At 37.2% G+C, this 17,352-nt stretch overlaps 1 protein-coding gene across 6 annotated transcripts in view; it reads right to left on the bottom strand.

Annotated features, from left to right (window-relative positions):
* Nucleotides 1–17,352, bottom strand: part of LIN9 (lin-9 DREAM MuvB core complex component) — a 74,346-nt gene that overhangs the window by 16,789 nt on the left and 40,205 nt on the right. For all 6 annotated transcript variants that reach the window (XM_036903768.2, XM_036903861.2, XM_036903986.2 and 3 more), the window contains 4 exons: nucleotides 7,528–7,661; nucleotides 7,274–7,393; nucleotides 6,910–7,011; nucleotides 2,516–2,596 (listed from right to left, as the gene is read on the bottom strand). In XM_036903768.2, coding sequence (XP_036759663.1) covers nucleotides 2,516–2,596; nucleotides 6,910–7,011; nucleotides 7,274–7,393; nucleotides 7,528–7,661 — 437 coding nt within the window. The remainder of the gene's footprint in view (nucleotides 1–2,515; nucleotides 2,597–6,909; nucleotides 7,012–7,273; nucleotides 7,394–7,527; nucleotides 7,662–17,352) is intronic.

Below are 17,352 nucleotides of genomic sequence, written 5' to 3'. Positions count from 1 at the left end.
GAAACCTTCATAAGAGTGTTTACCAATACCTTAATAAAAAAAAAAGCGAAACACAAGGAACAAAATAGAAGTAGACTCATAGACACTGAGAAGGGACTAGTGGTTACCAAAGGGGAGGGATACAGGAGGATGGGTGGAGAGTGAGAAGTGGATTAAGGGGTCTTATAATTCTCAGTTACAACACAGGTTGCTCACAAGTATGGTAGCGCAGCACGAAGAATACAATTAATGACTCTATTAACATCTTAATATGCTGATAGACAGTGACCAACCACCACAATGGAGGGGGTGAGGTCTTGATAAATATGGGTGAACGTTAAACCATTGTTTTGTATATGTGAAACCATCATAAGATTGTATAGCAATGATACTTTAATAATAAATAAAAGAAAATTTATCTTAAAGACAGATACAAATAAATGCACAAAGTTACACAGATAAGGATATTTACTGTAGCACTATGTTATTAAAATAATGGAAATAACCCAAATAACCATTATATTTAAATTACAGTACAAAACGGAAATTTTAAAAGATTGATATGTATGTATTGACCTGATTCCATTGCTGGAAAACAATTTGCAAAACCACATGTTAGTATATGCCTAGAAGAAATGATATAAATATCAACATATTGATAGCATATGCTAAATAATTTTTACCTAGGGGGGGAGGCATTATGAAGAGCTACTGTTTTCCTCACTAGTTTTACAGTATTTGGATTTTTTTTTTAATGAAAATTTTTAATGATAAATAAAACAGAACAAATAATGAAAGTTATCAAGCCAACTAGACTTCTACAAAGTTCTCACATGTCAAGCACCCAAGCCAACATCAAAACAGCCTCTATTAAAAGTATGTAACATTCACCAGGCGACGGCAAGCCCAGGACTTTAAGGCACAGAACCTAGACATGGGGTAAAGTCCTAAGCTAGTGATGTGAAAGAGAAACAATTTAATAATGCATAAAGGATAAAGGTGGAAGAGATGATAAAATGATCAGCGATGTGGGGGAGCATCAGAAGGGCATAGATTAGTAGACTTATGGAACTCAAGAATGGACTAACAGTTACCAAAGGGAAAGGGACTGGGGAGGATGGGGTGGGAAGGGAGGGGTAAGGGGGAAAAAGGGGCATTACGATTAGCACACATAATGTAGAGGGGGGTGGCACGGGGAAGGCAGTACAACACAGAGAAGACAGGTAGTCATTCTATAGCATCTTACTATGCTGATGGACAGTGACTATAATGGGGTATGTGGTGGGGACTTGATAATGGGGGGAGTCTAGTAACCATAATGTTGCTCATGTAATTGTACATCAATGATACCAAAAAATAAATAAATAAAAGAAGAAGAAAAAAGAAAGGTATAGACTAAAGGGAAGAAGCAGAACTGATGGAAACCAAGATAAGAATTAAGAGTCTGGTGGGAAAAAAAGCACGCACCTACATTTTAACGTGTAGGATATGTAATGACAGTAGGTCGCAGCTGATTTTTTCCAATTTTTGTTAATCTGTGTATCTGACAATACTAATTTCATATCATGCCTAAGTGAGTTCAACTGGGCCCAAAAAGCCTGTTTTAGTATCTGTACTACTAAGTAGCAGTATGATTTTAGACTTAAATCATTGATATCTTTAGTCTTCAGTTTCCAATTCCATAAAATGATGGGTTCAAATTACATAATTCAAAGTCATGTTCAGATTTAGTTCTATAATCTGAAAAGAGGACTGTTTTTTTCTCATTCAGTTAGCTATTTTTTTGTCCCTCTGTTAATCCACACCTACCCAATCCATACCAGAGATGACTAATGCCACGACTCCCTAGCCCTACATTCATGACAGATGCTGGTAATTGGCCACTGCACTTTGCCCCCTCTGGGTCCAGTCACTGAGCTCTCCCTTACTTATATACTTCTATGTGGCCATTTTCAATCAACTGAAGATGGTACTTGAGATAAAATCTATTTGCCACCTATAAGCAAGTTATGACTTTCAATACAATTCATAAACTTTCTCAGTATTTTCTGCATCTTTTAAAAGCTCTGATAATTCTGTCCTATAAATAAAATTGACTCCCATCATTTTTTTTTGGATTGATTAGGTTAGTAAAATAGGATTTAAACTCTGTCAAGGTAATCCGATGAAGCCAATTTATGTATTTCCTGATTTACTTATTGTGAATCACTTTTAATAACCTCTGTTAATATGACTTCCTTAGTTAAAGGTACCAATGCTAGGGATTGTAAACTCATATAAACTGTCAATGAATCTAATACATCCATTAATCCTATTCAACTGCACAGTGAATGGCATATGAGGTCTGGAGTAATGAACTGCATTGCACTGCTAATTTACTTAGCATGTGTTTAGTAGAACAAGAACTGGTGAAAGCAAAAGAGGATTTTAAACTAACATTTATCTCAAGGTCTTCTTCCATAAAATATTTAAAAATCCTTTGATATAAATGACCCCACCATTTAAAAATTAAGCAAAGAAAAAGAAACATCCTTACCAATTTTTCTGCTTCTGTGTTCATTTCCCTTAATTTCTTGATATGTTCCTTTTTAATCATAAGAATTTTTGACAATCTGGTCTACAAAGAAAAAGATGTTTTGGAATAAATACAGGTATCTAAGTGTATCGCTTAGACATCAAATTTCCAATTTTTCACTAAGATATTTAATAGATTTTAGTGTTGCACTATAAATACAGCACAGGCATTTTATTTTATAAATCTGATTGGCTGATAGGAAAATATGATTTTAAAATCCACTGTAACTAGGACATGTCAAAAGGACTAAAGAGTCAACCTGAGTAAGTTTTCACTGGCCCAAAATGAGACAATTTGTGGGCCAATAGAAATAGTAACTGTAATGAATTGAACAACAAATATGCTAAAATCCATGAGTTCTTATTGATACTTAAAAAAAAAATCAACCACTTTTAGAAAACAATAGTGGCCAAACTCATTTCATAACTGGAAAACAGAGAAATAATCAAGTATTTTATCCTGCCTTTCCTACATTAACTGAGCCATTAGGTAACCAAATAACAAATAAGTGCAAGTTGTTGGTTACAGAACTAGTTCGGTTAGTAAATGAAGGAAGAATGATGAGAGTGAGACAGCAGCACCCTTTTGCAATCCTAATGAATGGATCTAGGCCTTGATAAACAGTGGCAGCTAACATTATCTAAAAAAGCCCAGATAAAATAGGATGGGTCTGCAAGTAGAACACAAAACCACCTATAAAAGTAGTCACATAAAAACAAGTAAACCAAATAAAACCCCCAAATCTAATCAAACCTATTTATCCAATGAGCAACTTAGATGAAATACAGAAGACAAAAAAATGTGCTGAATGATTCCACAAGGATTCAATCAGCAAAATCCAGACCGTGTGAGATTCTATGGACAAATAATCCAGCTTCTTCAACAAATAAGTTGTATGGGGAAAAAAATCGTTTAATATCTAAGAAACAACTTGAAAATTTGAATGCTGACTGGACATTTGATAATATTAAGACATTTTTGTTAGGTTTTTACATGGAATAATTACGGTAATGCTCATATTTTTTAAAAATGCCCTTATCTCTTAGGGATATATAATAAAATATTTACAGATAATGATATGATGTCAGGTATCTGCTTCCAAATAATACAAAAGGGATAAAATGGGTGGCAGAACAGACGAAATAGCACTGGCCAGAAGTTGCTGATAACCCTTATAACTAGAAGATGAGCATATAGAGGTGCATGGTACAATCGCCTTTTATATGTTTACATTGTCAATAATTTTTTAAAAAACTTAAAAATTGGCCTAGGTTGATACAGGCAGAAGACCTGGTGAGATATGTTACATACTTTTTCACAGAGACCTTTATTTAATGCTCAGTTAGGTTCAGAGCTCTGGATTGGTCTTCCCTCTCCTCAAAGTTGTTGGGGTTTTCTTTAAACTTTTGTGATTCCTCAGAGTTGAAATCAGTAAAAGATGGGATGAAGGCAATAGTCTCTCTCCCTTCTTCTGTTTCTATTTCAGTTTTGTGTTGTTTTTGATAGAAAATCATGCTGTTTTCTTCTAATTCTTTTCAAAACGGAATCCTCTCTATGAAAGTGGAACAGCCTTTTTACATTCTTCAAAATCCCTAACCCCAGGAAATAAAATGTTCCCTCAGAAAGAGAACTTATGGTAAACTGTGAACTATGAAACTTGCAAAAAATTTTAATGTTTGTCAAGAGAAAAAATATAGGAACAGAAAAATGACAAAACCATATTCATCTGATTCAAAGGTTAGTAATAAGAGCATACTTGAGTTTCAAAAAATCTTACATATTGCAAAAGACTAGTACATAAAGACATTTTTACTTCTTAGATAGCTTGAAAAAATAAAGTATTGTTTTAACTAGGCTTTTCACATAAATTTTGAAGTTAAATTAAGCACTGAAATCAAACTTTAAGCATCAATAAAAATAACAATATTTCAGAAGTACTGCTGTAGCACTTAGCTTCTGGCGCTCCCTGGCCCTGCTGGTAGGCCCTTCCTTCCCTCCCTCCCTCCCTCCCTCCCTCCCTCCCTCCCTCTCTCTCTCTCTCACACACACACACACACACACACACACACACACACACACATGTTTAGAATTGTTTTTATTTCCAGTATTTAAAAGAAATGATTTCTTTAAAAATCAAATATCCTAACTTGTAAAAAGGATAATCTTACCTCTTTGCATAATTTCAACTTTTACATAGAAATATTTTCTCTACCTTTGGAAGCCAAAAGGCATAAAAAATTTATATTGCAAGGATAATTAACAACATAAGATTGAGGAATACGAAATTCTATACACATGCACACAATAACAAGAACTTTTCCTCAAAATAACATCAATCGCAAAAGGTAACACTTATGAATATTTTACTGGACTATGTTACAAACATTTTTATTTATAAAGACTATTCCAAGGCAAAGTAGTTTTCAAAAAAAAAGGAAAAGAAACAAATCAAACATTGTTAGACTAGGATTCAAACTAAATAATCTAATTTTCAAAACAGTTTTTTTTTTATCCTTAAAGAGTCAGGCTGTTCAGGAAATTATTCTATATAGTAGCTCTATACTTGTTTCAAATTAAGCTTAGATTTCTTAGTGTTTAATCACTAAATAATTACCAAGTTAATAGCTATTTCTAGTCTCAGAAAGAAATAAAGTTCCTCCTAAGCATATAGCTAGTCAACACATCATAATTGTTGAACTAATAATGGCAGGATGCAATGAAGTTACTAAACAAAAGCCTTCATACTTAGCAAAACTGAAGGAACAAACAGCAGCAGACTCACAGACTCCAAGAAGGGACTAGCAGTTACAAAAGGGGAGGAATGGGGAAGGGGATTGAGGGGCATTATGATTCGTACACATGGTGTGTGTGCGGGTCATGGGGAAGACAGTGTAGCACAGAGAAGACAAGTAGTGACTCTGGCATCTTACTACACTGATGGACAATGACTTCAATGGGGTATAGGGGGACTCGATAATATGGGTGAATGTAGTAACCACATTGTTTTTCATGTGAAACCTTCATAAAAGTGCATATCAATGATACCTTAATTTAAAAAAAAGCCTTCATACTTACATAAATTATTAACAGCTAACCATTCAGTTACACAGAGCATATGCTAGAATGCTAGAGTCCTTAACACTGCAAAATACGACCAAACCCAAGAAAAGCCCACCATAAAAGACCTTTAAATCTTTTTTGGCTGTTATAATTTTTATTTTCAAGCTTTGTTGCAAAAAAATCAGCATTCTTAAAACCAACATACTGATTTAAAAAAATGTAAAAAAAATCCTTGGTACTGGAAAAATTGTCAACTTTAAAAACACAAAAGACAGACATTTTTCCAAAGAAGAAACAGAGATGGTCAACATGCACATGAAAAAATGCTCCACATTGCTAATCACTGGGAAATGCAAATAAAAACCACAATGAGATATCACCTCACACCAGTCAGAATGGCCACTAATCCAAAAGACAAGAAATTTAACAAGTGCTGGCAAGAATGTGAAGAAAAGGGAACCCTCGTGGACTGTTGGTGGGAATGTAAACTAGTGCAGCCACTGTGGAAAGCAGTATGGAGGTTCCTCAAAAAACTAAAAATAGTTCTATTTTAAGTATCATATGACCCAGTAATTCCACTTCTAGGAATTTGCTCGAAGGAAACAAAATACCCGATTCAAAAAGATATATACACCCCTATGTTTACTGCCACATTACTTATGATAGCCAAGGTATGGAAGCAACATAAGTGTCCATTGATAAGATGAATGGATAAAGAAGATGTGATACATATACATAAATGGAAAGTTATTCAACCACAAAAAAGAAAGCCTGCCATTTGTGATAATATGAGTGGACTTTATTATGCTAAGTGGAAATAAGCCAGGTAGAGAAAGACAAATACCATATGATTTCATTTATTTGTGGAATATAAAAACAAAACAGTAAACAAAATAGCATTAGACTCACAGATACTGAGAAGTGACTGGTGGTTACCATGGGGGAGGGGTTGGGGGGTGTGGTGGGGAAAGGGAGGGGGATAAAAGGGCACAAAATCTCTCAATCATAATATAAGTTAAGCACAGGGATGGTAGTACAGCATGGACAATACAGCCAATAATTCTGTAAAATCTTCCTATGTGGACAGATAGTAACTGCACTAGTAGGGGTGAGGTTTTAATAATATGGGTAACTGCTGAACCACTGTGCTGTATACTTGAAACCAATATAAGACTGTACATCAACAAAACATTAATTAAAAAAAAAATCAAAACTAAAAAACAAAACAAAACCCCACAAAAGACACTGAGTTTTTTTTTTTAACAAATAGTCAAGATATTCAGAGCAATTCTTACCACTTGAATAAGGAATTCTACTGGAAAACCACCTAATGTTTCAGTGTCAGAGCCAGAAATTTTACTTCTCCAAGGTGACTGTCCTAATAAAGGATCATTATCCTATGTGAATAAAAGAGAATCATTTTATTATTGCCTGTCAAAATGAAGTGTCTTATTTTTAGATAAAGAGAAAATTCCATTATAATTAAAAATCCTACCAAAAGGAACAGAGTTGATTGAGGTAACTACTTATTTTAATATCTGATAACACAATGTGTGCACCTCCTGAAGTTGCAGTAATAGATGTGTATTTCCTAAGAACATAGTTCACATTCATAGTAATCATTTAAATTACCAATGATATTTTTAAAATGTTACTTACTGCAATTGGTGACTGGAGAGGAGGGGTATAATGTAATCGTGGTGGAGTCATAAAAAATCGAGAAGGCCGCTGTTTTTGCCCAAAGGCAGCAATGGGCATTGTTTCATGAGGCTCATTACTCTTTGGGAAGAGAAAATCTATTAGACTTGAACTTTACCAATCATTTGATCAACTCTACCATGAAATGTAATCTCTAGTAACATCTCTATAACACTTAATAGGCATAAAACACAAATGTAGTATGAAACACTTACGAGAACTTCATAGTCAGGGATGGTATGGGTTCCAAGCCCTGCCCTATCGAAAGTTACTCTGTAAGTAGCATTAAGAGTATCCACAGCATCTATTTGTCCAGTGAACAGACCATCGTGAACACCGCGTAATCGTGCTAAGAAAAGAAACAAAAAGGCATTAATGTTTGGGAGATACAAAGTACTGTCAAATATAAAACTGCTACAAGCATGTAATTTAAAATACAGAAAGTACAGTATTATCTATTATAGTTTCAAAAAAGCATGTACTTTACTTAGGTTTAGAGAAACAACAAAAGAGTTTTGAAACAAAAAGCAAAACTATGTATGATGATCCTAATTTGATATACAAATGAAATCATGTTATCTTCCAAATCAAGGGGAAAATATTTTCAAATCATTGTTTTAAACTCCAAATTGCAAAAAAAGTCAACAGAACTTGGGTTGGAATATTCATGAGTGAAACACTACCAGTTCAACTAAAAACAAAAAAACAAGGATGCTGTGCAGAAGAGTATAATATCCTAAGTCTGAGACTGCTCTCCTCAGAAAGGTAGGCCTACAAGGTTAGCATATGGGAACTTGAATTGCAAGAGTGCTTCCACTCTCCCTATACTAATACAGGAGGCTTATTGTGCCTAGACTGTGCAAACAATGTAGTTTCTGTTGTACACCTGCTGTCCTTTGGGGAGTCTGGAATTCTAGTATGTGCTAGGCAGAGGATGTGTATGTGACCAGCCCCTAATAAAAACTTGAGGGCTGAGTCTCTAATTACTTTCTTTGGTGGACAACACTTCACAAGTATTGTTACAATTTGTCACTGGAGGAATTAAGAAAGTCCTATGTGATACTACAGGGAGGGGATTCTTGGAAGCTTGCAAGTGGTATCCTCCGGACTTTGCCCCATGCACCTTTTCCCTTTGCTAGTTTTGCTTTGTATCCTTCTCCATAATAAGCCATGAAACTGAATACGACTACATGCTGAGTATTTGGAGTCTTTCTAGTGAATCACCAAACTTGAGGGTAATCTTGGGGACTTCTCACACAAATGAATACTTGTATCACTATTATTTAAAGCCAGTCTGAAATAACATTGGGAAAATACAAGGAAACATCCAGCTAAGTGAAAAATGTAACAGTAGCATTGAAGGTATTAAACTAGGCCAAGTGACACATTGTATATAGACAAAAAAGTACAAAACACGGTGTCATTTTAATAGAACATAAATACTCAGTGCAAAACTACTTAAAAGGCTCAACAAAACTCAACTGCAGAGGGCTCAAGATGGCGGCGTGAGCAGGGCAGCGGAAATCTCCTCTCAAAACCATATATATTCTGAAAATACAGTAAATATAAAGACAACTATTCTTAAAAGAGAGACCAGAAGATACAGTACAACAGCCAGGCTACATCTACATCTGGTAGAATTCAGCATCCCACGAAAAGGTTGTGGTCCCACAAAGCTGTGACCCAGTGGGAACCGAGCACTCCCCCCCACCCATCTCACCGGCGGGAAGAAAAGAATCAGAGTGGGGAGGGAGTGGAAGAACAGGAATGCTAAATAAGCAGCCCTAGTAATCTGCACCAGGAGCACAGACACTCACTGCATGGTGTACTAGATATTAGAGAAATGGAAAAGTAAAATCTGAGACGGAGACTGCGAGCGGGTCCCCACAGCTGGCTCCCCTGGAACAAAAGCAAGCATGTGCTTTAAAAGTCTTAAAGGGACAAGTGTATAATAGGTGGACAAAATCGTCCTGGCACACTCAGCCTAGCAGCCTGGGAATCTTAAGGAACTTCAGGCACCCTATCCCACTGGGTGACAACGCAGCTCTGAAGCCGCTCACGGTGATAAGCAGCCTGCCGTTCACTCTCCCCGCCAGTGCTGCAAGCAAACCGGCTGACTCACTATTGCGGTGGACCAGCCGGGGAGCAGCCTAGCCCACAGTAACCACAGAGTCCTCCCCCAGCACGCAGCTAACTGGGCCAGACCCAGAGGCTGCTACAATCATGCAGCAGTCTGGCACAGGCAGAGGAAGGCGGCGCAAAGTCCGGAAGGCACAAAGGAGCACATTTCTCACAGGAGAACACAGCTGGCATGTCTGTGACCCCTAGCAGTGCCTTAGGCCAACCTGAGGGTCACCCCGTCCACAGCAGCTCAGGGAATTAACCCAGAGACTGTTCCCAGTGTGTGGGTAACCGGCACAGGCATCAGAGAAGGACAAGGCGACCAGCAAGCAGGAAGGGACTTTGTTCTTCCAGGTGACACACACATCACTTGCCGGCGATCACTTCTATTGCCATGCAAAGGCACAAGAACATGTTCCAGTCCAAAATAACTCAAACACCACCACAGAGAGGGCCTGGCGAGATAGATATAACCAATCTTACTGAAAATGAATTCAAAATAAAAGTCATGACCATGCTGATGGAGTTGCAGAGAATTACACAAGACCTAAGTGATGAAGTCTGGAGGGAGATAACAGAAATGAAACAATCAACAGAAGGACTTAAGAGCACACTGGATGAGGTGGAAGAGGCTGTTAATGGAATAGAAACCAGAGAATAGGAATACAGAAAGTTGAGGCAGAGAGAGATAAAAGGATCTCTAGGAATGAAAAATATTAAGAGAACTGTGTGACCAATCCAAACGGAACGATATTCGCATTATAGGGGAACCAGAAGAAGAAGAGAGAAAAAGGGACAGAGAGTGTCTTTGAAGAAATAATTGCTGAAAACTTCCCCAAGCTGGGGAAGGAAATAGTCTCTCAGACAATGGAAGCCCACAGAACTCCCAACACGAGGGACCCAAGGAGGACAACACCAAGACATATAATAATTAAAATGGCAAAGATCAAAGACAAGAACAGGGTATTAAAGGCAGCCAGAGAGAGAAAAAAGATCACGTACAAACGAAAACCCATCTGGCTATCATCAGACTTCTCAACAGAAACCTTACAGGACAGACGAGAATGGCATGATATATTTAATGCAATGAAACAGAAGGGCCTTGGCTAAGAATACTGTAACCAGTAAGATTATCATTTAAATTTGAAGGAGGGATTAACCAATTTCCAGATAAGCAAAAAAATTGAGGGAATTTGCCCCCCAAAACCACCTGCACAGGGTACTTTAAAGGGAATGCTCTAGATGGAAGTACTCCTAAGACTAAATAGATGTCACGAGAGAAAATAAAATTACAGCAAAGAAAGCAGACAAACCAAATACTACCGAAAGGCAAAAAATAAAATCAGCTATCCACAAAAGCAGTCAAGGGAAACACAAAAGAGTACAGAGTAAAATACCTAACATATATAGAGTGGAGGAGAAAGAATAAGAAGGGAGAGAAATAAAGAATCATCAGACTGTGTTTATAAAAGTTTAAAAAGTGAGTTAAAGTTAAACGGTTAGATAGTAAAGAAGCTACCCTTGAACCCTTGGTAACCACAAATCCAAAGCCTGCAATGGCAATAAGTACATATCTATTGATAATCACCCTAAATGTAAATGGACTGAATGTACCAATCAAAAGACACAGAGTAATAAAATGGATAAAAAAGCAAGACCCATCTATATGCTGCCTACAAGAAACTCACTTCAAACCCAAAGATATACACAGACTAAAAGTGAAAAGATGGAAAAAGGTATTTCATGCAAACAATAGGGAGGAAAAAAGCAGGTCTTGCAGTACCTGTATCAGACAAAATAGATTTCAAAACAAAGAAAGTAACAATATAAAAAAGGACATTACATAATGATAAAGGGCTCAGTCCAACAAGAGGATATAACCATTATAAATATCTATGCACCCAACACAGGAGCACCGACATATGTGAAACAAATACTAACAGAATTAAAGGAGGAAACAGAATGCAATGCATTCATTTTAGGAGACTTCAACACACCACTCACTCCAAAGGATAGATCCACCAGACAGAAAATAAGTAAGGACACAGAGGCACTGAACAACACACTAGAACAGATGGACCTAATACACATCTACGGAACTCTACACCCAAAAGTGGCAGGATACACATTCTTCTCAAGTGCACACGGAACATTTTCCAGAATACATCACATACTAGGACACAAAAAGAGCCTCAGTAAATTCAAGAAGATTGAAATTCTACCAACCAATTTCTCAGATCACAAAGGTATAAAACTAGAAATAAATTGTACAAAGAAAACAAAAAACCTCACAAATATATGGAGGCTTAACAACATGCTCCTAAATAATCAATGAATCAATGACCAAATTAAAACAGAGATCAGGCAATATATGGAGAGAAATGACAACAACAGCATAAAGCCCCAACTTCTGTGGGACACAGATAATGCAGTTCTAAGAGGGAAGTATATAGCAATCTGGGCCTATTTAAAGAAGGAAGAACAATCCCAAATGAATAGTCTAAAGTCACAATTATTGAAACTGGAAAAAGAAGAACAAATGCGACCAAAGTCAGCAGAAGGAGGGACATAATAAAGATAAGAGAAGAAATAAATAAAATTGAGAAGAATAAAACAATAGAAAAAATTAGTGAAACCAAGAGCTGGTTCTTTGAGAAAATAAACAAAATAGATAAACCCCTAGCCAGACTTGTTAAGAGAAAAAGGGAATCTAAACACATAAATAGAATCAGAAATGAGAAAGGAAAAATCACGATGGACACCGCAGAAATACAAAGAAGTACTAGAGAATACTATCAAAATCTATATGCTATCAAGCTGGATAACTTAGAAGAAATGGACAACTTTCTAGAAAAATACAACCTTCCAAGACTGACCAAAGAAGAAACAGAAAATGTAAACAGATCAATTACCAGCAATGAAATTGAATTGCTAATCAAAAACTTACCAAAGAACAAAACCCCCAGGATAGACACATACACTGCTGAATTTTATCAGACATTTAGAGAAGACATAATACCCATTCTCCTTAAAGATTTTCAAAAAATAGAAGAGGAAGGAATACTTCCAAACTCATTCTGTGAAGCCAGCATTACTCTAATATCAAAACCAGGTAAAGATCCCACCAAAAGAGAGAATCACCAACCAATATCCGTAATGAACATAGATACAAAAATACACAACAAAATGCTAGCAAACTGAACTCAAAAATACATCAAGAGGATCATACACCATGATCAAGTGGCACTCATCTCAGGGATGCAAGGATGGTACCACATTCGAATATCTTTCAACACCCACATCAACAAAAAGGACAAAAACCACATCATCATTTCCATAGATGCTGTAAAAGCATTCGACAAAATTCAACATCCATTCATGATAAAAACTCTCAACAAAATGGGTATAGAGGACAAGTACCTCAACATAAGAAAGGCCATATATGACAAATCCACAGTCAACATCATACTTAAGAGCAAGAAGTTGAAAGCTTTTCACTTAAGATTGGGAACAAGACAGGGATGCCCACTCTCCCCACTTTTATTCAATTTAGTACTGGAGGTCCTAGCCATGGCAATCAGAGAAAACAAAAAAATACAAGGCATCCAGATAGGTAAAGAAGTTGTTAAACTGTCACTATTTGCAGATGACATAATATTGTACATAAAAAACCCTAAAAGATCCACTCCAAAACTACTACAATATCTGAATTCAGCAAAGTTGTAGGATACAAAATTAATACACAGAAATCTGTTGCATTCCTATAGAGTAACGATGAACTAGCAGAAAAAGAAATCAGGAAAACAATTACATTCACAATTGCATCAGAAAGAATAAAATACCTAGGAATAAACCTAACCAAGGAAGTGAAAGACCTATACCCTGAAAACTACAAGACACTCTTAAAAGAAATCAAGTATGACACTAACAAATGGAAATTCATCCCATGCTCTTGGGTAGGAAGAAGTAATATGGTCAAAATGGCCATCCTGCCTAAAGCAATCTACAAATTCAAGGCAATCCGTATCAAAATACTAACAGCATTCTTCAACAAACTGGAACAAATAGTTCTAAAATTCATATGGAACCACAAAAGACCCCGAATGGCCAAAGCAATCCTGAAAAGGAAGAATAAAGCAGGGGGTATTTCGCTTCCCAACTTCAAGCTCCTTTACTACAAAGTCACAGTAATCAAGACAATTTGGTACTGGCACAAGAACAGAGACATAGAGCACTGAAACAGAATAGAGAGTACAGATATTAACCCAAACATACATGGTCAATTAATATATGATAAAGGAGCCATGGATATATAATGGAGAAATGACAGCCTCTTCAACAGTTGCTGTTGGCAAAACTGGACAGCTACATGTAAAAGAATGAAACTGATCATTGTCTAACCCCATACACAAAAGTAAACTCGAAATGGATCAAAGACCTGAATGTTAAGTTATGAAACCATAAAACTCTTAGAAGAAAACATAGGCAAAACTCTCTTGGACATAAACATGAGCAACATCTTCATGAAATATCTCCCCGGGCAAGGGAAACAAAAGCAAAAATGAACAAGTGGGACTATATCAAGCCGAAAAGCTTCTGTACAGCAAAGGACACCATCAATAGAACAAAGAGGCATCCTACAGTATGGGAAAATATATTCATTAATGACATATCCAATAAAGGGTTGACATCCAAAATATATAAAGAGCTCATGCACCTCAACAAACAAAAAGAAAATAATCCAGTTAAAAAATGGGCAGAGGAACTAAACAGACAGTTCTCCAAAGAAGAAATTCAGATGGCCAACAGGCAAATGAAAAGATGCACCACATCGCTAATCATCAGAGAAATGCAAATTAAAACCACAATGAGATACCACCTCACACCGGTTAGGATGGCCACCATTCAAAAGACAAACAACAAATGTTGGCGAGGATGTGGAGAAAGGGGAACCCTCCTACACTGCTGGTGGGAATGTAAACTAGTTCAACCATTGTGGAAAGCAGTATGGAGGTTCCTCAAAAAGCTCAAAATAGACATACCATCTGACCCAGGAATTCCACTTCTAGGAATTTACCCTAAGAATCCAGCAGCCCAGTTTGAAAAAGACAGATGCACCCCTATGTTTATCGCAGCACTATTTACAATAGCCAAGAAATGGAAGCAACCTAAGTGTCCATCAGTAGATGAATGGATAAAGAAGATGTAGTGCATATACACAATGGAATATTATTCAGCCATAAGAAGAAAACAAATCCTACCATTTGCAACAACATGGATGGAGCTAGATGGGTATTATGCTCAGTGGAATAAGCCAGGCAGAGAAAGACAAGTACCAAATGATTTCACTCATCTGTGGAGTATAAGAACAAAGAAAAAACTGAAGGAACTAAACAGCAGCAGACTCACAGAACCCAAGAAAGGACTCACAGTTACCAAAGGGAGAGGGACTGGGGAGGATAGGTGGGAAGGCAGGAATAAAGGGGAAAAGGGGGCATTATGATTAGCACACATGGTGTAGGGGGAGGGGGCACGGGGAGGGCACTGCAACACAGAGAAGACAAGTAGTCATTCTATAGCATCTTTCTGTGCTGATGGACAGTGACTATAATGGGGTATGTGGTGGGGACTTGATAAAGGGTGAAGTCTACTAACCATAATGTTGCACATGTAATTGTACATTAAAGATATGAAAAAAAAAAAAACCCTCAGTTGCAGGAGACTAAAATATTCTCGGTTCTTTGACACAATTACTGCTTAAAAACCGACAGAGCTTCAATTAAGGACAAGGGAAGTCAGTGGTCTTTTTGCATGAGGCTATTCACACTTCCATGATCACCACCAACTTGTTTGGTGAGAATGGTTTTACAAGTGTATGGCAGGTCCTGAAAAACAGCTGTGTTACTGCCAGAGGGGGCAAACCTGATGTAGACCAGTGGATAAAGCTTGCAACTCTGCCAGTTAAAAGTGGTGAACTCAATCAGGAGAGAATAAGAAAAGCCATAGCTTTGTAAGCCCAAGGTGTAACCATGACTGAGGTGAATGGTGGAATAGACTGAAGTTTAAGAGAAAGACTGTGGAAACTAGGGAGCCACAAAAGGGCTAAAATAAGCACTCCGTAAGTCCCTGGTTAACTGGAAACCTATGTGAATGGGTGGTGAAGACTAAAAGAATCTGGTAAAAAGTAAAATCTAACGATCACTGCAAAACTGACAGCAACTTCGTATGTATTTCCCAACTCACACACAGACCAAGTGGAGGCCCATCTGGAATAAGAAGTTCAAGCACAAATTCTGCCCAAGTCACTGACCACTTAGTTACACAGACAGGGGTGACCCTTAGGAAGCCAAACTTAAAAACAAATATAGGAATTTAAAAACTGAGCAGAGTAAGATCAGGAACAAGACAAGGATGCCCACTCTCTCCACTTTTATTCAACATAGTTCTGGAGGTCGTAGGCATGGCAATCAGACAACACAAAGGGATACAAAGCATCCAGATTGGCAAAGAAGAAGTTAAACTGTCCCTGTTTGCAGATGACATGATACAGTACATAAAAAACCCTAAAGAATCCACTCCAAAACTACTAGATCTAATACCTGAATTCAGCAAAGTTGAAGGACACAAAATTAACACACAGAAATTTGTTGCATTCCTATAGACTAACGATGAGCTGGCAGAGGGAGAAGTCAGGAAAACAATTCCATTCACAATTGCATCAAAAAGAATAAAATATCTAGGAGTAGACATAGCCAGGGAGGTGAAAGACCTATAGTATGAAAACTACAAGACACTCATGAGAGAAATTAAAGAAGATACCAATAAATGGAAACACATCCCATGCTCATGGATAGGAAAAATTGGTATTGTCAAAATGGCCATCCTGCCTAAGGCAATCTACGGGTTCAGTGCAATCCCTATCAAATTACCAACAGCATTCTCTAATGAACTAGAGCAAATCATTCTAAAATTCATATGGAACCACAAAAGGCCATGAATAGCTAAAGCAACCTTGAGAAGGAAGAATAAAGTGGGGCTGGAGGGTGGGGGGTAGGGATTATGTTCCCCAACTTCAGGCTCTACTACAAAGCCACAGTAATCAAGATAATTTTGTGCTGACACAAGAACAGATCCATAGACTGCCGGAACAGACTACAGAGCCCAGATATAAACCCAAACATATATGGTCAATTAATATACAATAAAGGAGCCATGGATATGCAATGGGGAAATGACAGCCTCTTCAACAACTGGTGTTGGCAAAACTGGACAACTGCATGCAAGAGAATGAAATTGGATTATCGTTGAACCCCATACACAAAAGTAAACTTGAAAAGGATCAAAGACCTGAATGTAAGTCATGAAACCATAAAACTCTTAGAAGAAAACATAGGCAAAAATCTCTTGAATATACACATGAGAAACTTTTTCTTGAACCCATCTCCTTGGGCAAGGGAAACAAAAAAGCAAAAATGAACAAATGGGACTACATCATGCTAAAAATATTCTGTACAGCAAAGGACACCATCAGCAGAACAAAAAGGCATCGTGCAGTATGGGAGAATATATTCATAAATGACATATCTGACAAAGGGTTAACAACCAAAATATATAAAGAACCCATGTGCCTCAACATCCAAAAAGCCAATAACCCTATTAAAAAATGGGCAGAGGATATGAACAGATTCTTCTCCCAAATAAGAAATTTAGATGGCCAACAGGAACATGAAAAGATGCTCCACATTGCTAATTATCAGAGAAATGCAAATTAAAACCATAATGAGGTATCACCTCACTCCAGTTAGGATGGCCAACATAGAAAAGACTAGGAACAACAAATGCTGGTTAGGATGTGCAGAAAGGGGAACCCTCCTACACTGCTGGTGGAAATGTAAACTAGGTCAATCATTGTGGAAAGC

Source organism: Manis pentadactyla, chromosome 9, assembly GCF_030020395.1.
Source record: "Manis pentadactyla isolate mManPen7 chromosome 9, mManPen7.hap1, whole genome shotgun sequence".
In the NCBI taxonomy this organism is placed as follows: domain Eukaryota; kingdom Metazoa; phylum Chordata; class Mammalia; order Pholidota; family Manidae; genus Manis; species Manis pentadactyla.
This window is presented reverse-complemented; position numbering and strand designations above follow the sequence as displayed.